The sequence below is a fragment of the Zeus faber genome (assembly GCF_960531495.2).
Source record: "Zeus faber genome assembly, chromosome: 3".
NCBI classification, from domain to species: Eukaryota; Metazoa; Chordata; class Actinopteri; order Zeiformes; family Zeidae; genus Zeus; species Zeus faber.
In genome coordinates this window covers 21,778,116-21,801,377 of record NC_137190.1, presented here as the reverse complement: position 1 = coordinate 21,801,377, position 23,262 = coordinate 21,778,116, and the positions used below count along the sequence as shown (strand labels likewise).

At 44.2% G+C, this 23,262-nt stretch overlaps 1 protein-coding gene across 1 annotated transcript in view; it reads left to right on the top strand.

Moving 5' to 3' along the window:
• The first annotated feature begins 2,194 nt into the window (after positions 1-2,194).
• Positions 2,195-23,262, top strand: part of dagla (diacylglycerol lipase, alpha) — a 32,558-nt gene continuing 11,490 nt past the window's right edge. Inside the window, exons 1-14 of the mRNA XM_079997178.1 lie at positions 2,195-2,466; positions 15,522-15,623; positions 15,882-16,093; positions 16,314-16,415; positions 16,518-16,656; positions 18,569-18,656; positions 18,893-19,027; positions 19,117-19,194; positions 19,635-19,759; positions 20,485-20,635; positions 21,245-21,328; positions 21,932-22,009; positions 22,221-22,301; positions 22,865-23,007. Coding sequence (XP_079853304.1) covers positions 15,529-15,623; positions 15,882-16,093; positions 16,314-16,415; positions 16,518-16,656; positions 18,569-18,656; positions 18,893-19,027; positions 19,117-19,194; positions 19,635-19,759; positions 20,485-20,635; positions 21,245-21,328; positions 21,932-22,009; positions 22,221-22,301; positions 22,865-23,007 — 1,511 coding nt within the window. The 5' untranslated portion in view covers positions 2,195-2,466; positions 15,522-15,528. The remainder of the gene's footprint in view (positions 2,467-15,521; positions 15,624-15,881; positions 16,094-16,313; positions 16,416-16,517; positions 16,657-18,568; positions 18,657-18,892; positions 19,028-19,116; positions 19,195-19,634; positions 19,760-20,484; positions 20,636-21,244; positions 21,329-21,931; positions 22,010-22,220; positions 22,302-22,864; positions 23,008-23,262) is intronic.

Genomic DNA, 23,262 nt, shown 5'->3' with positions numbered 1-23,262 from the left:
GAGTCACCGTAAGGAGATCTGAGATCGGGACAGATGAACAAAAAAAACAAAATAAATAAAGATAAATGACAGTGAAAACATGACAGCAAGTGAAATAAAATCTGGGTTTGCTGGCTGCACAGGTGTAACATGCTTAATCACTAATGCTGCAATGGTGTTTAGGCAAAGAAACGCAGGCGTTACATACCGTTGCAAATGTCTTGTAGATATTGCTCAGGTAGACAGCAGAGAGCCTTGCAACGCCTACGCCAACGCCGGGGACCGAGTGTCCTCAAGATCAGCAAACAAGAGGAAGCAGAGAGATGGAGGACGCAGGAGAACAGGGAGAGGAGGACAGGACGGGATGTACCATATGAGGCGCAACCCAAGGGGTGTTCATTTCTTGACGCTTCATGTTCATCACACGCTGGAGTCCGGGGGCTTGTCAGGTTGCTCAGGGGTTGTTGTTTTTTGGGTTGTTTTTTTTTACAGAATATCTCAGTGAGAAATCACTGCGGTCCAGTGGGCACACGTTATATGACATTGACGGGGAGCTGAAAGACTCTTCAACTGGAATGATGTGAAAGGTTGAATATGATTCCGGAAAATATATATATATTTTTTTTGTTTTTTGTTTTTTGTTTTTTGAAAGCAGGTCAAACACATTTGGAGTAATGCGAAGTGGTTATGCAAGGTGCCTCCTCTACTCATAAGTGTTCACTTTGAATGTACAGAATCCATACGCCAACATTAGAATACTAATGTGTGTGTGTGTGTGTGCTCGCCACAAAGAAAGTGACAAACGATTTGAAGTGAATAGAACTATTGTACAACTATTCAACAATTTTAACCTTATTTGAGTGAGAGGTCTTGTGTGTATGTGTGCCCAATATAACACACTGATAGTTTGGTGGGTGCCCGGTAGTACCAGCCAAACACACATTGAAGTAGTATATCCATTCATACTCCGTAATCCAACCACCATTTTATCAGAATGATATTGATATCATTGTCTGTTATGATGACATTGGCATGCAATTAAATGCTGCCAATTAGACTCATCTAATTGCAGCATTGTGTCATAGATTAATAGAATAGATGACTATGTCCCTTTTTAAATACCCGGTGTGTTTTATGTAATTGTTCATATGGGTTACTCCCTGAAAATGCTCATCCGCTGATCATTTTGACAAAGCCATGCGGGGAAAAAAAGAATATCTATCACGCTCCGTCTAGGACGAGACCCCTCCTGGCTACACGCTCCCTAGTCCCATCCATCCAGCGGCTCACGGCGATTCCCTGATATTCACAAACCGCCCAGTGGCGCACTTTCTCCGCAGGATCCCGGCGGTTTGAGCCCTGCGCACGGCCGCGCTGGGTGTACGTGAACGGCGTACTGCTTCGCTCCGCTCTCTCGCCGGGGGGTCAGCGATGACGTAAACACCCTACGCAAACAGCGTAGGCCGGGGCTCGGCGTTTCGCTGGGAACGGTGAGAGACTCGACTCTCTTTTGGGATTCGCTTCTCGAGAAAGCCGCTCGGCGAAAAGGAGCCGTTCGACACGACCTGGTGTCGCTCGCAGGTGTGTCCGCACGGCTCGTCGGGCGGCGTGCGCGGAGCGAGGGGTGGCCTCCGGCGGAACGAATCGAATCACGCCATCGTTTAATTCCGCTGAAACGGTGTATTTCAGTGTGGGGCGGGGGGGGACCAATTGTGGAGCCCGAGACATTTCAGCCCAATTCCATAAAAAAATAAAAAATAAAACAACAACATATTTGTTTTTGGCGCATAAATGCAATCACAGATCGATAAGTGCGCGATTGTTTATTTTGGTCCGACGAGAAGATGTAAATCCGTCGCACCGCGTCCAAAGCCAACAATACCGTCCCGTACAGCATTAAAACCAGTCGTCGGTCGTCTCTTCCCGTCGGCGAACCGTTCCGCCCGCCCGGATCGCCGCTCGCTCTTTGGCCGGCCGATTTATGGTGTCCGGTTTGCGACTTTACGACTCCGGACGCCTGAGTCGTTCGCCGGGAGCGGATCGTTGGCGAGCCCCGCTTCACCGGGGAGCGGGCCGACTCGGGGAACGGGAATAGCGACGACGACGACGACGACGACGTCCCTTTTTCCGGGAGGAAATGTTGTCTTCTGTGTAAGGGGGGCGGGTGGGTGGGGGGGGTTGTGGGCCGGTATGTGAGGACCCGCCGCTCGGCGCTCGGATGGTGGGGGACCGGGAGGCTTGCCCCGCGGCGGACTGCGCTTCACGCCGAGAATAGCAAGAAACCCGGGAGTAGAAGGACGACTGCCACGGCCGACGCCGTGTTGCGAGCAGCGGGCAGCCCGGGGAGGGAAGCGCCGTCTCCCGGCTCGGCGGGAGACCTGTGGAACCCCGCTGTCATTCCGAACGGAGGCTCCTGTGCTGTCTGCCGGGGTATGATGACGCCAGAGCCGGTCGGGAGGGTCGCGAAGAGTCGCCGTCCAAACACGGGTGAGTGTTGGGATTACTGCTCACTGTTGATCCCCTGATGTGTGCTGTGTGGCGGTCAACATGTTGCCTCAGGCCCTCCGCGACCATCACATACCGCTGACCGACACTCAGATCGGCGGTCCTCGACGTCGGGTCCGGGGACCCACGTTGGGTTCTCTCAAGAGGTTCCAGCGGGGGGATCCGACAGCCAAACGGTCACCGGTGACACGTCACCATTTATTTAATTCAGAGTGTACAATAATGTCAGTAATGTACAGTAAAGTCCTGGTGTCCCTCGCAGGTTGTTATATCGGGGGTTCTCCACCCGGGGTTCGGGGACGCACCTTGTGTCCCTTCAAGGGGATCCCGGTGCCCCCCCCCCCCCCCCCCCCAATCAATTTATTTCATTTAGAATGAGCATTTTTTGACTGTTTTGATTATTGTTCCACTGGTATCCACCTAACTACAATGTAGAAGTATAGTACACAGTAGTAGGGCTCTGCGATATGAGGTTATCGCAGTATTTTTTTTCACCAACAGCTCTTCTTGTCAGAAAAGAGACCCAGAGACAACATGCTATAAATCTTATCTCGCCTGATGCGTATCAAATTGAGGATCCTTGGGGAAAAAGGTTGATAATCACTGTGCTGGTGCACACAGAAAGAGCGTACTACTGCCATAGGCTTCTAATGTCACGCCCTTCTACCCCAAGGATATCACTGGGGGTCAGTGGCATTTCATGCAGTATGGTTTTTAATCCTTTTTTTATTTTTATTTTTTTAATAGTAATGTGTGAAACCCACCGGTCTGACTGAGGCTCCTGTGACAAGCATGTTGCAGAAAGTGATCAAGAAGTACTGTAGCTGGGACCATCTTTCCCAGAGACATTGGAACATTTGACTGATCAAATGTGGGTGAATGGAAAAGTTTATTACAGTGAGGGTTGTTTTAACAAATCAATCTTTTTGTGGCAAAACCTGTGTAAAATCCTGTCGAAGTTCGAGATGTTATTTTTCGGACGCTCGTGATATAGCATCAACAGCAGTATGTTTCGGCTGAGTTCTTGTATAAGCTTCTGCCCCCTCAGAGATTTGGTGTGTGTGTGTGTGTGTGCGTGTGTGCGTGTGTAAACTGACAGAGCTGGTGTCATTTGGCAAAACCTTTGGATTTGTTTAGGCTGTTAAGTTATAGGTGTGAGAGTTATATTTATTTGGACCTCAGGCGGTAACAGAGTGGAGCCTATCCAGTCCTGGAATTGTGGGCCTGATGCCAACATCAATAATTCCAAAACAAATATAGAAACCAAGGAGTCCATGAAAATGTGATTCTCCAACAAATAATAGGTTACAGAAATGCTTGATGTTTTGGTTGATTTGACCAAGCCTACATAGCTTAGGCCTAAAATATACAGTGTGTATATACTGTACACTGTGTACTGTTGTACATGCTGCAGGTTGTATTTTACAGCTTCTTCAGTAAGCATGCAATGTATCACTCAGAAATACAGCTGTTAAGAATAAAATGTTCAGTAATTTAATTATTTTGAAACTCTTATTTATTATAGTTAAACTTCAGAAAAAATACAATTTTGGGCTACTTTGAGCTTCAATATTGTTTGTGTGTTTTTGTTCTGTTTCGTGACCCCGGCAGTTTATGGTTATGACTTGTTTTTTGGATAATTTTTTATGAACTCAAATGGGCTTCACAGACCTGAATTAAGTAACTACAAAACAAATTAATGAATAATCTGAATCTAATTTATATAACATTTTCCTCCCGTGGCTGCCATGCACTGCGCAGTGCCCACTACTGGTGTCTGAGCAGAGACAATGGCAAACAAATTTATACACATGGGTTGAGACGGACAAACACAGTTTGGCAAAGCATATATAACACAAAACATTGGCATACTCCGGGCATAAACGAACGTGCACATACTCTCTTGCACACAATCGCTGAGCTATTCTGCCGTGCACATGCTACCAACTAACAGAAAAAAATAAAAATTAAAAAAATGAAGCGCTAGGAGGTGAAAGGGATTGAGTGGGTGGCGGTGGGAGAAAAAGATGGAGAAAGAGGCAGAGGAAAAGAGGGAGTGAGTGGCACATGGCTTTCCGTCTAAAAAAAGAACAACACGAAGCCAAAACCAAAATCTGGATTAGCTAGATAAGACATTAGAGACAGAAAGAGAGAGAGACTGGAAGAGAAAATGTAGGTTTCTTCAGTGTCGGAAAATAGTGCAGATGCTTGCTCTGGGTTTCATGCTCATAAATGTCCTCTAAAATATGAATAGTGAATGAGCATGTGGGTAGAGTGAAGCGGGAGCTGAGGAGGAGTAGAGAGAAAATGTAGGAGATGGTGAGATGATAAAAAAAAAAAGCAGGAGGTAGGCAAAAGGGAAGATGGAGGTGGAGGGGGGGGGGGGATTCCCAGCGATCTACAGCCTGGACAAGATAGGACAACGTGAGGGATAAGGGAACGGAGAGAGGACGGTAAAGAGGGGATAACCTGAGGATTTAGAAAGCGTGTGAGGGAGGACGGGGACGAGACGCAGTACCAGAGAGACATTCGTCCTCGGCCGGGTTTAACACTCACCCGCAGAAAGAGAGAGCGATGGAGGCTGAAGCAGAGGAATTGAGGACCGGACAACTGAGCTGATCGCCACCAGGTCCGCTCTCCCTGCCTCCGTGTCCTGCCTGTCTGGATAGGGCTCTAATCAATCGACTGATGAATTGATTTTGATTTTCGATTTGAGTAATCTATGCATGATGCGACTGTAAAAGCTCTGAACTAAAAAATAAACGAATTAAAGTTCTTTATAGGTTTACTTGTATTATCATTTGATAAATTAATATATGATCGCTGGCCACAAGTGTGGAGGGAAAAAAACAAAACTGTTGGTTGGTTCTAAATGGCACATCTTTAACATTTTCACACGCTTCACGAAATGGATTATTTCTGTGATCGGTCAGTCGACTAATAGATTATTTGATTGATCGTGAGACCCCAAATGTCAGCGCCTCCTTGCCTGCATTGTTCTTTCCTGGATTTTCTCTTTCTATCCTGTTGACGCCATTTCCTCTTCTCTCATAACTTTTCCTATTTTCCAGAAACTCTTTATTGTTGACGGTATTTGAACATGTAACTGACTTGCACGGCAGCATATCCAAACCGCCAAGGAAAATGTTGAAACCAGCACTTAGGCAGTAGAATAACCTTCAACCAAACACACGTGCACTATATGATCAGTATGTGGAGAGCTTGGGGGATCTTCATTGCTCTATGTATGGGGTGATTCCAGTCTATGTATCTTATATATATATATATAAATATATATATATATATATATATAAAACTCTGATTTTTTTTTTTTGTCTGGGCCCTGGTCAAATTAACTTGCATGTATGAAAAGATGCAATTTAAACATTTTCTGCAATCAGCCAGGAGAGGGCCACAGCGAGACTCATTTCCTTTATGGCTTCATTTTCTGACATGGGACCCCGAAACCCCCTCATATTTGACAAAAATATTTTGAATGGGATCATCACCCTCTCTCCTGTAGTGTTCCACTGCAGCTCCCATCAGGTCTGGTGGAAGTCAGAAGTTACAGCTTCTGACATTCCTGTAATCAAGCAAATTTATTTTTCTTTTTTTTCTTTTTTTCTTTTTTTTACTTTCTTAGTATAATTTAGGCCACACTTTAAAAATTTTTCTTCAAACATTATTTCATTCCCACCATCCGGCCTCCTGGGTCCCACTGGTGGAATGGATTATGTCATTTCTTTTCAACACCTGCTGTTACTGGAGGGAGAGCTTACAGTTTATAACGTTTTTCAATGTTGTACTGTTTACTCATACTTGAAAAACCAAATTTCATCACTTCTGCATGTAACTAGTTCCAACATTTGGCGAATAATGGCACTTCCATTGCGGAACAAATTGTCAGCAGCCTTTCCCCCTGTGTTTTCCGCACGCCGAACAGGAACACCGCTGTACGCAGAGCTGTGTCGATGCCATTTCGGAGGCTGTGGCCATGAGGCTAAGTACACAGAAAAGTTCCATGTCACGTCTGCAAACACCACACATCGCGCAAATCCAGACCGACAAGTGTGCTGACTATATCGTCACTTAATTTATTGGGCCTTTCACTTTCTGTTGCACTCGGGTCAGGTGTGTTATTTGTCTGGTGCGAAAGAGCCTGGCGACACCACGCTCAAGTCCAGAGCAGGTGTAAGAGTCAGTTCAGGGAGTTTGTTTTTCATGGGCATAGTAAGGTTCCCGTTCGGCAGGAAATACTTCTCAAACCATCGCAACGATCGAGCAAGCGTAAAATATCAACACAAAAACACAACACAAAACATCCACAGTAAACTATATCTACAATTTTTTTGTATCGATTAATATTGGCAAGATCGGATTATTAAGTGATTATCTGTCCATGGAAAAACATTAGTTTGTGTCATGTTCTTTTTCTTTTGTCCTCTCAAGTGTAGTTGCGTTATGGGTTGTGTTTTGTAACCGAGTTATTCATGTGTCACAAGTATTTATGGAGTGCAGCCGGTCCGGGGACTGGTTTTCATGATTCCTCCCATCCCCATGATGGTACATATCATTTCAGGGATGATGGATTTTTTTCTGGCATTGATTTCGCTTCCTTTAGCCGCGTGTACATCTAAGTAGGGTTTGGCACAAATGAGGGCCTTACGGCGTAGGCGAGATGTCACGGATGACATACACAACACCAATTCTTTTATTTCTTATTTCAAATCCACTTTGAGGATTTATTTGATTCAGCCAAGTCTAAACCACATTTATGTAATCTGAGTTTGCAACAGTTTACACAAATGTCCGCTTTCCTTTTGTAATTTTATGTCTCATGTTTTTTCATACTGAATTTTAAACAGCATTTTATTATTATTATAATTTTTTTTTATATCACCTTATCAGATGGATATGTTTGAAAAGAGATTATGCCGTTTCCAAACATGGATTTGGAAATTATTATTTTAATTCCTGAGCAATGCTTCTTCCTCTGTATTAGTACTTAATCATGCCGAGGACAATATTGGAAACATTGTTTCATTTAAAACATTAAAAAATATTATAGACAAGATCTAAATATTGAAAAGAAAAGATTATTATACAGTGAAATAGAATGTTTGAATCCATATCCTTTCTGTGAATATTACACGATAACTTACCCATTATTTTGCCATGCAGAATACACATTTCTGCTTTTCTGGTTGTGTTGGTTAATCACATTTGATGTGCAATATAAGTGAACAATCTCAACTGTTAGAGTTCCGTTTGTGTATTTATTTTTAACAAAGGTCAATCAAGGCGCTTGTTGAGTCCAGTAGTTTCGCTTGTAGTAGGATGGCTGGACAGAATCCCCAAATGATCCTTTTTTTTATGGATTAAAGAATCACGATTGAGATAAAATAGGCCAAAATTGTAAGCTCCGGGGCGAAACTCCAAAGTTAAACCAAAACAACAACAAAGCAATGTCTTTATTTGACTACAAACTTACTCCATGTCACAAGGAGATAATCCTGACGTGACCAGTCTTGTTCCAGTCGTTGGCAAATGGCCACGGTATAAAGAGGATAACGTCTGCTTACTTAAGGTTCGCAATGACACCGGCAGACACTTGAATTATTATGTTTCAGTAAGTACCGCAGAATCCGGTGTTGCAGTGTTGGTGCAACCGTGCCTTAATACTACTCACTTCTAATCTGGTCGTATTGTGTCTGTGGTTTGCTGACACCCACGGGACAAAAGTGTCGTTGTTTTGAACTAATCCCGCTCAGTTGGATTTAAGTGGCCAAATAAACACAGAGTAGTATTCAGAAACTATGAATGAATAAGACAGCCATGACAAACATACAGTAGTAGCGTAAGAGGAGTCTCGTACAGCGAGACTGGACCAGCTGCATACCACCAGAGATAATGCTGGCATTCTTCATCACGCTATCTGCAACGAGGCAAAAGAGAGACAATCACAGCTTCATGCGCTGCAGATGACCTACTGGAGAAGGAGACAGAGGAAAGATCAGCCACAGTCGCTGCTAACCATACCGGTTCACCTTGCTGTTTAGAACCTAATAGATTGGACTGGAATGCATTGCAAGTCTCTAAAGGACTCAGGTGTTTGCTCTACTCCTAGCGGCAATCTTACAATATATTGTCATATACTGACCTAGTTTGTCAATGCGTTTTTGTCTTTGAGATGACATGTTATTTTTATTGATTTCACCAGTTATTAGACTTCAGCTGTGTCAATAATTAGAGCAGCACTATGTTACTCCTGGGATTTGGCGCCCCTACAGTCTCTGAGTACAATTGCACTTTTACACCACTGTCGTAAAACTCGGCCCGGTATTTGAAAATCATTTATTGTAACGGACAAATTTGAACCTTATGGATCACGTTTAAATAACAGTCTTTGTTACAAACGCAAATATCCAGCGCTCCTTGCACGGACCTCGCCGCTTCAGCGAGTGCCCAGTCCGCAGGCCCGAAGCTGTGTCACGCCTCTCACCCTGGGCTCTGACCTGCTATTTCAATGGGACTATGCAAAAGTTGAGGCAATAAAGACGGAGTGGCTCGCCCTGCCATTGTTGTTGCGTCATTGTTGTTATGTCACACGGGCCTGGCTCGGAGTAGCACACTGCAGAACACAAAAGAATTTCTCACATGCAGGGACTTGTCCACAAAACGCACACCACTCATATTCAGATAGAATCTCCAGACTCGGGGATATAGAAAGAGTTTGTGTGAGTCATGCAGCCGGCTAAATGAGGGAGAAGCACCGCTATAGGGGGGTTAGAGAGAATTTAGCGTCTATGTTAACAGCAGCAGGGCATCGTGGGTGCTATAGAACAAGCACAGGCCTGTGTGGAAGTTTCTGTAGTCCTCCGGCTGTGAAGTCCTTAAATATGACCTCATATAACAAGCCAGGAGGCAGTTCTTCATTACCTTTCTGTCTGTGCACAATACTTTCCAATGCGCTCTATGTGCTTCTAGAGGTGGTCGACTGTCTGGCTGCAATTTGCAATTAGATATTTTTGAAAAACTTTCTGCCCTTCATTCCCAAACATTGTCCTTTTAAAAGAGCTCTTCAAGCCTCTCATTTATCCCTGGCCTGCCCACAGTTCCCCGTATTATTTTCACACATTTTCCTTCCTTGAACCCATGTTCACCCAAGTACAAATCCTCTGTGTATATTACGCAAATTCTAGTATTATTTTCGTTTTACTACACCATGTCCATCAAAAACTTATCGGCAATGATCTCCTACAACCACGATACACTCGCGATATAAGAAATTCCCTGAAAGAAGGCCAGAATGGCCACTGGAAATTCTACACGCCAACATTATCAACAAAGACAATAGCATCAATGGAGTCGCTGTTCCAAGGGTGGGCCGATAGAGAAAACACTGCGGTAAACGAGGCGGCATTCAGATCAGAATGAACCTTACCATCCACCTCTGCCCAGCATCCTTCTTGCCGATGTCCAATCCCAACGCGGCTGTAGTGGTGGCTGGGGCAAACCTTGAAAAAGTTCTGCCTAATTTCCATCAACACATCACGTGTGCAACCAGGGGACAAAGAACATTGGCCCACCGCTACACACCGTACAAGAATGGATACAAGACGGTCTTGCTCCCTGCTTTCTGGAAATCGGACCACGCCGTCATCTTGTTGCTTCCTGTTTACAAGCCTAGCATTAAACGTGGAACGGTAGTGATGAGGGACAAAGAGTGGTGGTCGGACCAATCAGAGGCTGAACTTCAGGACGCTCTGAGTGAGCTAAGAGTTTCATAGCTACGATAGCAGACAGCATCGTTCCCACAGTGGAAGTTAGGAAAGTTAGTTTCCGAAGCAGAAACCGTGGGTCGATAAGTCCATCCGCGGCACTCTGAATGCTCGTCCTGAAGCAGCGTCAAACAAACTGCGGAAGGCGGTGAAGGACACTAAACGAATATACAGGGACACAGTCGAGCTACAGATGGAGCAACGAGACACCAGACGCTTGTGGCAGGGGCTGCGGACTATTACTAACTACAAGAGCAGCCCCTGCCTAGCCATGAGCAGATCCACAGACGACTCGGTCTCCTAGGTGCTGCACACCACGCTCACGCACCCAGATGGCCGGAAGGGGGCTATGTAAGATTGCTGTTCATTGACTATAGTTCAGCTTTCAATACCATAGGCCCCACCAGACTGGCTGTCAAGCTGCGGGAGCCAGGTCTGAACACTCCGCTGTGTGCCTGGATCCTGGACTTCCTCACAACCAGGCTGCAGGTGGTTAGGGTGGGGAGGTTCACATTCAGCACCCTCACCCTGAACACAGAATCCCCCCAGGGCCAAGTCCTGAGCCCCCTACTGTACTCCCTGTCCACACATGACCATGTGGCCTAGTCCAGCCGCAACACTATCATCAAGTTTTTTGATGACACTGTCGCCAGTGGCTGACCTGTCACTCTGGTGCCAGGACAACAGCTTCCTCCTGAACATCTGCAAAACTAAGGAGCTGATTGTGGACTTTCAGAGAGGTTTACAACCAAGGACACACATGGGGTTGGTGATTAATGGGACTTCTGTTGACAGGGTGAGCAGCTTCAAGTACCTGGGAGTCCACATCACAGAGGACGTACCATAGGCTATACATACAGACACTCTGGTGAGAAAGACGAGACAACGTCTTTACCACCTCAGGCAGTTGAAGAAATTCAGGATCTCGTGAGGATCCTCAAGTCCTTACACTTTGGAGCAGTGGAGAGCATCCTGACAGGCAACATCACTGCCTGGTTTGAGAACTGTACTGCTCAGGACAGGTGGGCCCTGCAGAGGGTGCTGCATTCAGCCGAACATTTCGCTGGAACTACCCTTCCCTCCCTGTAGGACTTATACACCAGGAGGTGTAGTAGCAGAGCCCGCAAGATCAAGAAGGATCCTCACCACCCCAATGACGGACTGTTCCAGCTGCTGCCGTAGGGCAAGCACCTGAGCAGTCACGCAGTGAGAACAGAGAGACTGAGATGGAGTTTCTTCCCGAAAGCCATAAGGACTGTCAATGATGACCTCACCAGAGGCCCTCACTGAGACACACACATAGGCCCCACTGCTTTACTGTATTGTATGTTGTATGTCGCATGTATTGTACTGAATACTGTATCACTGTACTGGGTTATAGCATACTGTGCTGTATTGCTGTTAGGTGTTACTGTACTGCTTTGCCGTACTGTTGTATACTGTACTGTATATCTCAACACACACTACCTCACTTTAGTCACATGCCGCTTCACTGCACATGTCTGTATATACATAATAGTCTATTCCACTTACTTCTATTTTGTACCCCCACTTAGTAGATCACCTTTTTTCTCCTATTTTATTATATTTACTAACTGAATTACATTTGAGGTATCAATTAGTTTAGTTAGTTAGTTAATGAGTTAGCTATTGTGCCAGTCAGTACCTTATTGTGCATAATTTCTGGGTGCGTTGGCAATGTAATTTCACTACATATATGAATGCTCATATGTATATGTATGTGACAAATAAACATCCTGAATCTTGAAAGGAGTCATAGTCACGATCCTCCCATTGATCTTTTATAAACATAATAACAAAACACTAGACGAGACTCCAGTTTCTGTTGCAGCTCTGTTCCATCCCATCATTGTTCAGCTTTTAAATCAAAAACATTGCACTGGTACAAATGGAGCTGGGTTTGGGAAATGAGAATGGATGTCATATGTTGATCGTAATCTTACAATAGCTTAAGTAATGTGACTGCTGAAAATACAAAAAAAAAAGGTTCCACTAATCTGAATGTACCGTATGAAACAGCAATGGTTGTTCCAAAGACATCATCGGGTGATCTATACTGTATATGTATGTATGTATGTATGTATGTATATATATGAACTGTATTATGAAAATGAAAGTTATGACTGAGCTATAGGATACCCATATAAACCTCTGATTGGCTTAAGTGCATCTGCTAATATTTCCTACCTCCTAACGCTGTCCACAGCAATTAAAGACTGCAGGCCCAGGGTGATGGATGAAAATGCCCCTTAAAGTATACAAGTCGTTGCCTGTTTGACAATTTCATCCTTCGTTTACCTGTAGCTTTATTAAACAAATGGCGAGGTCCCCTTTAGTTTCTGACTGTGACGAGATGAAGAGATTCACACTAGATGTGTCATATCTGGAGAGGATCACAGTGGTTCCTTTTTATCGGTTTCATTTGTTTGTGTTAAAGGGGATTTCCTGTCAGTAGTGGAAAATTGCAATTCATTTTCCCTTGCACAAGGAGCCAAGGAGCCATCTCAAACATTAGCCAGGATTTGTTGTCACTTGCAAAATTGCCCTCCTGAAATATCAGACCAGAAACAAATATACTTGTTTGTGTGGGGTGTTTTCTGCAATGTCTGCAAAGCGGTCACTATCGAGGTGGTTGACCATTCATAAAGTTGCAGGGGTGCACAGAGATGTGTGTATATATGTGTATGTGATGCTCAGCAGGTTATAATAGAATCAGAATTGGGCATTATCTGCCAAGTGTGTGTACCTACAAGCATACAAGATGTTCTTAAACTTTCCTTTATTTTTTCTCGTCAAACAATACATACACTCCGTGATAGCTATAGTAGTAAACAGTATTTACAATGCAAGTATGAGTGCAGCAATGAGCACAGTCTAATTCGATTTAATTGTTTATTTTCTGTTGTGGTCCCTTTTGGGAGCTGGAGTCGTGTTGTGCCATCAGGCCTGAAGGGGGCCGCTGATAACTCAGTCTCCAGAGGTACCAGTCCTCCTGCATCCCAGAGATCTGCTGCGTTTCATTGGCCTGATTAGTTTGGCCTTAATAGAATGGTGTGTGTGTGTGTGTGTGTGTGTGTGTGTGTGTGTGTGTGTGTGTGTGTGTGTGTGTGTGTGTGTGTGTGTGTGTGTGTGTGTGTGTGTGTGTGTGTGTGTGTGTGTGTGTGTGTGTGTGTGTGTGTTTTAACTCATGACTGTACACCATTGTAAATTAAACATGGTGAATCTCATTAAGTCATACCCAAAAAGGAGGGTTTTTTTTACCACTATTGAACTAAATGCTTCAAAATAAAAGCGTTGGTTGTAGTCTGCTTACTCAATGAGCCAATATATCCAACTGGGACACTTTTTCAAATTGATGAAATAGGTGTGGCACTGCCAGCTGGTATAAATAAGATCAGTTTAGGCAATTATACAAGTACATTCTACTCCCTAAACGAATTAGCATCGTTATATTCTGCTCTGTTTCTTCATCGACACAAATCATGACCGTCCTCAAACAAACAAACAAACCAAAAATTGCGTCACCCTTTGAGTGGGAGACACGATTATTGAGTCTGTTTGTTTGCCCCCTACTTTCTACCACCCCAAAATATTGTGACTTCATGGTAAAACGTTTTTCAAACTGTTTTGTTCAGGCCAGGGCCTAGGATCAGAATCGTCATTCTTGTCTTTGTGTCATTTTTTTTACATTGCTATTATGGCCGGCCGTTTGGAATTGACGACTTGTGCCTTGTTGAAACTCCTGCTCACTATATAACTCTGAGTCACTGTTCCCGGAATCCAATCAGCACTTTTTTTGGGGAAAATGCTGTATTAGGATGTATATACAACTGGGGAAATAGAACAATTTCATGATTACAGATGCAGGGAATGAAAGGGAAAAGGAAGCGACTGCCAATTTCTTGTGAGTATAAAAATATTTTTACGATTTTTATTTTTATTTTTATTTTTTAAACGGTTTTGAAAAGGGTCCTGTTTATTGACCAATAAAGATCTCATTTCCTGAGCCTGGCTTTTAACGTTGAGCTGCTTTTCACATTTCGAGCCATACTGGTTCACTCTTTCCAGTTCACTGTAGCTTAAAGCCCAGGGCAACTGGACTGCGCTCAGAGTGGCTTCATTGTACCAAGAGAGTAGCGGGTGAAGAGGGATGCCTTTTTACATCCCATAAACAGCATGAGACCATTAGACGTGGAAGTCCTCTCCAGTGCTCCAGACAATCTTTTAACATTGGTGGCACTGGTGCACCTAACTTTTTATTTGAGGTGGACCAGCACATTATTGAGGTGCACCCAAAAATGTTCAGGTCAGGATTAGGCATTTTAGGACCAGGGACAGGGTAGACAGGTTGAGTGGTTATCCCCGCTAATGATGTTAGGATTGGGCTGGGTCTTTCAGGGCCGGGGGGACAGGTGTAACCGGAACCGTAGCTTTTTTTTTCTTGACGAAAAGATCAATCAATAGTTAGTTGTCTTCATTTTGAATCAAGTCCTCTTCGTTATGTTTTAAGGTTGCGATTCTCACGATTTCTCTCGTTCGCACGCAAGGAATGTGGGAGGAGTCCAGGGCGCGGTCTCCCACATACACACACACACACACACACACACACACACCCACACACACACACACACACACACCCACACACACACACACCGACATGCACGTCACATGTGCAAGATGTACATAAAATCCCACTTTACGCTGACAAAATAATCTGCAGAAATGTATTTTTATTTTTATTCAATCAGACCAATGAAAATGTTTAAATGATTAGTCACACTTGACAGATTTTTGGCCGCAACATGCGACCAAAATGGTTACACGCCCTCATTCTCTGTGCAATGCACTTTACCCAGTTAGTCTAATCTGCTCAAACTGCCGCTACCTTTCTAACACTCTTTACAGCTCTGAGTGGGATATTAACTTTCAAACCTCCTCTCAGTTCTTACATATTGGTGTTTTTTGGAGACTTGAGGGAAGTAAGAATGCAGCACAGCAATCACAGTCAGTGCCTGTTTGTTTATGCGTGTTGTGTGTGTGATCAATTTTCAAATGATTATTATATAATTTGTGCTACCTATTATGGGTTTCAACTTTTTCTAGGCTAGACTTCATGTTATTTACTCAGGATGTGAGCTCAAATTTCGATGAATTTAGTATTATTTCATTTGAGAGGGGTTCAGAACGTGTCCATCTTTGTTGAAGGCGTCTCTCTCCTCTTGGCCTCCCCCACAGGGCAGTGATGCCTGGCATGGTGATGTTTCGGCGGCGCTGGTCAGTTGGCAGTGATGACCTGGTGCTGCCCGCACTCTTCCTGTTCCTATTGCACTGCATCTGGTAAGTCAGGATTTATTTGCTTTTTGCTTTTTGCTTTACAGTTTCCTTCCAATCTTACATCAGAACAGGGTTTTTTTTCTTTTGATCGGGCGATCCTGACTGATCAACGCACAAATCCCAAACCTGGCAGTTATTTCCTCCGACTTTCCTCATTTAATTGAGCTTCAAACTTGACACGCGGGCAATTTTTATTCATCCTCCTATTTGGTATTTTTCTCTCGTCTCCCTCCCGCCCACCTCCTCTCCTCCTCCCCTCAGGCTGGTGGTCCTGTCGGTGGTTCTGTTCGGCCTCCCCTACGGCTCGGATCAGTCGTGTTCCATCACGCTGGTGGACCATGGACGGGGCTACCTCGGCATCCTGGTCAGCTGCCTCATCTGTGAAAGTGCCATCATGTGGCTGAGCATGAGAGGGAGCATCCTCTACACACAGCCCCGGGAAGCCGTGCAGTATGTGCTGTACATACGTCTCGGTGAGACACGCACATTATTATTTTGAAATTATGTTGTACAGAGCACAACCTTACTGCGGTCGAGCTTCACCGACTGTATTTAAGGCAACCCACTTATGATTTGAGAATTATTTATAGTATTGCATAACGATTGTTATTCATCCTCCTTTTCTGCTTTCTTTCTCTGTCCCCGCTTTCTTGTCCTTGCATCCGCTCTTCCCTCCACTTTCATCTCCTCCAGCGATCCTGCTGGTGGAGCTGGTGTACGCCGTGGTTGGAATCGCCTGGCTCGTCCAGTATTACCAACCCTGCTCTGATGTCACTGCCAAAAACCTTGCTTTGGGTGGGTTTCAGGGGGGAGAAATAGATATTTCGGTTTGGGTGGTGTTGTTACATTTTAATTAAGAATTTGAACATGTTTTTTTTTTTTGTTTTTCTTCCACAGGAATCGTTGCATGCAACTGGCTCGTGATATTCAGCGTGTGCTTCACCCTCATGTGCACCTTCGATCCTACGGGACGGACGTTTGTCAAACTGAAAGCCACGCGCCGGCGCCAGCGCAACCTCACCACATACACACTCAGGTATTAACAGGCCGGTAGAAAGGGGTCTATCTTGAAAAAAAATGACTACAACTTTACAATAAAAAAAACAACTTGATACCGACACTAAACCTTGACTTCAATACCTGTTCAATACCAAATACCTGGTCAATACCTGTTCATTACTTAGTTATTTATACAGGAAATCACTGATTTAATGCCCATAAACTGCTATGAAAAAGGGCTGAGCGATATATTGGTAGTAATAATATTGTGATATGACACTAGATATTGCCTGTGATAATATTGTGAAATAGTTAAACGTTGGCTTTAAGGCTGCATTACTGTAAAGTAATGCAGTTTAAGTTAACAGGTCAATTAACAATGCTAGCCCCTCCACCGGAGCAACCGAGTACAAGGCGCAAAAGAAGTGCGACTGCCCCCAAGGCTGCTAGATCCTCAGGTATAGGTCACCTTTAACCAAGAGCTGCATGGCGTACCCAATGACCATCCGGTAATAGCCGAAGACTGGATAGTGTTGGGACAAGTCGCAGGCTCTATTCCCATGTACGTGCCAGGTGGTAAATGCTTAGAATCTACCTCGCAATAGCAGATGGATCAATTACTTGTGGTATAACCAACAGCGCTTCATAAACCACACCAACCAGACATTAGAGGGAGTAAGACAACAACTGCATGCTGTGTCCCTTATGACCCTGCAAAACAGATTTGTGATAGAAACCTTACTTGCCGAGAATCAAGGGGTGTGTGACATCGTGGGAGACGAATGCTGCACAGTCATTGGTGTGCATGCGGGCGAAGGCGGCAATCTCACCGAAGCATTGAAGAAATTGAAATAACTGAGGGTAGAACGTGTTCAGCGTTCCAACTGGGACACAGTCCACTGCTGTATGGAATTTCTTACAGTACCTATCATGGCCCAAGATCTATCATGGCCCCACCCGTACAACTTCCCCACTAACAACCACACATTTGGACAGACCGAACAGAGAGACCCCCACCCCCACTAACACCTAAACATGCGACCGTACAGTTCAGTCGGACCCCTACCACTTATACAGTGTCCCCGCTAACAACCAACCATGTGAACCCTTATACATGTCTATGGAGTAGCCCATACAGTGGCAGATTGTGCAGTCACGACACCACTGATTCTGCTATTGTTTCGATAGATAGTCATGGCTGACAGCTACAACTGGAAGGACACCTATACTCGCTGTCCCGCCCCACACATACCACTTCCCACTGCGAAGCCTCGTACGCTCAACCCACGCCCGTTGACGCGCGTTCACTGGGGCTTTTTGATGGCACCCCTTGCGGCCGCCTGCGCGAGCGCCTCGTGTCGGTTACGCTTATTTTAGTGTTTTTTGTATTTTTAGAGCTTATTGTGCGCAATCTCCGGGTGTCGTGACATTTTTCTGCATATATGTATGACCGTATGTATATGTGACAAATAAACCTCTTGACTCTTTTCCGAAGTTTATAGACTGTTCTAGCTTTAATCAATGCCTCTACCTGCTTGGTCATAATATCCACATGATACTAATGATGGTCTTAATTCTAATTGACAATATTTCTTGTTTATAAATATCTCATCCCCAAATATCATCAAGTTATTGATATTGGGGTAATGTAATTATAAAAAGATATTGTATTATTTGATTTTCATCAATATCTCCGTAAATGAAAGAAATAAATAAACAATTTCTTCTGGGTAAAAAAAAAAAATCCCTTTACACCAAAAGGAAGTCATGACACATTTATTCTTTCATGTACAAATCTTAAGGTATCAAACTTTGGTATCAAATGACAGAATCTTTAAATATTGAGTAGTATCAGTGCAATCTGCTCGATACCTTGAAAGAAATTTCGGTACCTGGCACTACATGGAACGCAGAGTTCCAATCTACATCTTGTTCTGATTCTCTTGCAGACACCGGCTTGAAGAAGGCCAAGCCAGTAGCTGGAGCAGGAGACTCAAGTTCTTCATGTGCTGCACCAGAGCCCAAGATACTCAATCTGTGAGTCACAATTTTTTGGTGTTCTATATTTCACTTGATTGACGGCTCACTGATCACACGTATTGCTATCAGTATTAATTGACAAAGGTCCTTGTAAGTAGCCTCGTGTGCAGCGATGTATTTTGAAGCCGTATAAATAAAGACGTTGTGTCTGTGTGTGTGTGTGTGTGTGTGGCCATTATCTCCTTCAATTTGCTGCTCACTGTAGCTGTGATTTGTGGTGCTCTCATGGCCAGGATGCCTACTCCGAGGTGGCCAGCCTGTTTGCTGAGTTCTTCAGAGACCTGGACATTGTGCCTAGCGACATCATCGCCGGTCTGGTGCTTCTTCGGCAGAGACAGAGGTCGAAAAGATCAGCCATCCTGGACCAGGTAGGCCACGTTGCGTGCGTCTCTGTGTTTATTCAGGTGTGTATGGGCAGACCTTTTCGTGTACGGGTGACTCTTGTCCTTCTCCACAGGCAAACAATGACATTTTAGCCTTCCTCTCCGGGATGCCTGTCACTCGCAACACTAAATACCTTGACCTTAAGAACTCGGTGAGTTTCTCTCTGTGATTGAAGCAGACCTTTATATATTTGTCCCGATATTTTTGGAAAAGCTGGTCCCTATCCTAACCCTGATGCACCACGATTGATCCAGAAATATGGGCTATGCAGTCACGCTCGTTTTGAAAGACGCTCTACAGTGCACTTTGCTTTCGAAAAAGCTTTTTCCCTTCAGAGCTGCATTGTATAAAGTTCTAGTATCGCAAATGAAAAGGCCAAGCATTTATTTTGTCACAGCTGGTGAAATTGAGATCAAATCAAAGACAACAGAGAATTTAACAATAGAACATCAGTGTGCTGTGTAAATACTTTGTGTGTGTGTGTGTGTGTGTGTGTGTGTGTGTGTGTGTGTGTGTGTGTGTGTGTGTGTGTGTGTGTGTGTGTGTGTGTGTGTGTGTGTGTGTGTGTGTGTCTTTCTTTCTTCCTCGGAGACGGAGATGGGCATGTACAAGGAGGTGTGCTACTACATGCTGTTTGCCCTCGCTGCGTACGGTTGGCCCATGTACCTGATGAGGAAGCCGGCCTGTGGGCTGTGCCGCCTGGCCAGCTCCTGCCCGTGAGCACAAACACCTTTTTTTTTCTTTTTTTTTTTGGTTTTATTTCATTATTATTATTATTATCCCCCCCCCCCCCCGTGTCTCTCTCTCTCAAGCTCTTCAAAAGGGCTCACATTTCAGATGCACCATCACTGACTAAGAGACGTTCCCCTCTCACTCACACACACTCTGCACCTGCTTTGTACTTGTATTTTAATCGGTCCCTTTTAACAGTGTTTGTTTATTCTTTCAGTCATTATACGGGTGATTCCGCGGTTAAAAGCACTTTTGGCCGTCCACTTTTTTCAAAATCGAAACCTCTTGAAATTTCATGCTTATAGCTTCATCATTTTCTGTTTGTCTCGATTAAATATCGGATAATGGCCGCACTTTCACCGAGGGACGAAAAAATAGCCTCTTCTCAAGTGATATTTTCCTCTATTCTTCATCATCTTAAAAATAATCCTCCTTCTCAGGCAATTGCCTGACTGGGAGAATGTCACATGCTCACGAAATAAACTTTATACAGTATACTGTATATATACGTATGTGTATATTTTTTTGATCTGTTGAAAAGAGCTGTTCCAAGGATGCAAAATAGGATTTTGGGGGTGAACTTACAAGGAAGGAGAATAATCTTCACTTCAGACACAAAATGTCCTGCAGCACAAAATGTACCGCTTTCAGACGTGTGTCTCTGTGTTTTGGTGTGCTCCTGTACTCTCCTGCCTCCCTCCTCCTCTAGCTGCACATCAGTGTCGGGCTCTCGCTTGTCGCAGAGTGTGACCGTGGAGGAAGACAACTGCTGTGGCTGTAACGTCCTGGCCATCCGCCGACACTTCCTGGACAGGGACCTCAAGCAGGTTCACATTGTCTACACTTCCTGCCATGACGCCGTGAGTGATCTCCCGAGTACTCCGCAGGGTGTTAGGGGGTTGTTTCAACTCAGTTGCTCGGGGCGACAAGGAAGGATGTAAGGAAAAGCACAGGTGGCGGCGTTGGGAGCGCCGATTCCGGCTTTACCTTTGAAAAGACAACTTTTCGGAATCTTATTTGGTCCGAGCATCGGTCCTGTCCCAACGTGTGAGTGAAATGACCCCTAATAATCCCACACCATATTAGAGGAATTACTGCTTTCACAATCACCTCTTGAGCACGGTCTGTAAACACCCTGTCACGTGTTTACATAATGAAATGGTTTAAGCCTCAATAGTAATTTGCATTTACCACGAGCCGCTTTGCATTTTGCATTTTATTGCTGAAGGCGTCCTTCAAAGCACTATTTTCGATTGCTTTCGAGCCGTCACATACCACATTAAGCATACGATTTCTATTTTACATTGTTGAATTCCCAATTCCCATTCATGCAGGGCCTACTGGTCAGCCCCTACTTACCTCTGTAACAGCTGAATTTACTGTTACTACTACTGTCCTATTACTCAGGCACATTTGTTTGTGTTTTTATTTACTCCCTATTCCCTTTCTGTTGCTGCATTTTTTGTAAGGTTTATGAAACTCCATTTTTTGTGGCGGTGGATCATGGGATGAAGAAGGTTGTGATCAGCATCAGGGGAACCTTGTCACCGAAGGTGAGATGCAGTTGTGTGTGTCCCCACAAACACAAGCGGCAAATGATGGGCCTGACCCATTCTATATATGTACAGTCTAAAAGTAATGTTTAAGGACAAATTTAAGGAGGACTGAGGTTCTTGAAAAACCCCTCTTGCCAAAAATGCAAGAAAGAGTAATTTACATTGCCAACTAGAAGATGAAAATTTAGTTGGCAAATTATACAAAATGTAATATTATTATTATTTATATTTTATTATTGATCACGTTCACAAGTTGGGGGTTTTTTCTGAACATAATTGGATAATTTTTGTATTTCGAAATCTAAGTCTTTGGTCATCAGGACAATTTTCTGAAATACCACTGTTTGTCCGTCAATAAAGTATTTACCAGGGAATATTAAAACATAGACCTGAACACCATAGCGATGGATCAGGATCAAGGAACCTTCTTTAACAAATGTGCAGGTTTTCCACTTTCATTGAGTAAATGACACGTTAATCACCACAACAAAAAAAATCGGATACGAAGAATACTTTCTAACTGCCTTTGAATGGCAAATGGAAAGATTTAAATGGAATTTTAAATCCGTTTTGTTCAGTTCTCGTCTCTCTGCATTTCAGGACGCCCTGACCGACCTGACGGGGGACTCTGAGCGTCTTCCTGTTGAGGAGCAGCACGGGAACTGGCTCGGCCACAAGGTCGGGGTCAATCTCTTTGCTGTGGCTTAAAGTAGAACTTCTGCAATTATACCAAAAAACCCAAAGATCCATTTTACCCCGAAAATCGAATAATTCATGACGTCATTTAAATAAAAAGAGAATAGTGTGACTTCCTACTGTATTAAGACTTATTTTTCGTTCACCACTCAACCCCTATTCCATCTCTCCCTCATTTCGACTTTTTTCCCAGGGGATGGTTTATTCAGCTGAATACATTAAGAAGAAACTGGAGCAGGAAATGATCCTGTCACAAGCTTTCGGAAGAGACTTGGTAGGTTGGCAATTTTATTGGCCACATTTATTGGCACATATTATTTTAAGAAGAAGAATCTTCAATTATCACACAACACACCGGACTACAACACATGCACATGCTTTGGATGGTGGCCGGTGAAATGAGGCCTCCGCATTTAACCCATCCTGGCTTGTCCTTCCTCCGGGGGGGCAGCCAGGAGCAGTGGGCAGCATTCGTGGACGCGCCCGGGGACCTGGTGATGAGTGTCCATCACTGGTCAGACGATGATGTGTGCATGTTTTTGGTGGGGGTCCTTACTGACGTTAGGTGGAGCAAACCCCATGTGAGCACGGGGAGAACATGCAAACTCCACACAGAAAGGCTCCTATTTGGGAGATAACCCGCCCGGAGCAGTCACATATCACAATTTGTTTGAATTTTAATGTTAAGCTTGATATGCAATATTTTAGGAAAGAAGAGCGCTGGCTTCAATTTCAAGACAAATTCCTTGTATATGAAAATGTACTTGGCCCAATAAAGTAACTAGCTCAGTGCTCTGCTAAATACTCCCAGTGGATCTAATTGTGCTCCCCTCTCAGGGGAAGGGCACCATGCACTACGGGCTGGTGATCGTGGGGCACTCTCTGGGTGCCGGCACCGCTGCCATACTTTCCTTCCTGCTGAGACCTCAGTATCCCACACTACAGTGCTACTCCTACTCCCCGCCCGGTGGCCTTCTCAGGTGAGTGCACCAAAACCTACAGTCAAACTCGTTCTGCTAGACATCAATCTCATTCATGCCTCAACAACAGTGCAGGGTTCATTCTGGAATCACAAAATTGAATTCAAGGACTTTCCATTTCTTTATTAGGCACTATTTTTTCCTTTTGAAGGATTTTACGCAAAATACGCAGATCTTCGATCTGATCTTGATTAATTAAAATATAATCTAAGTCTCATAATCAAGTCTTACTATATAGTGTGTGTGTGTGTGTGT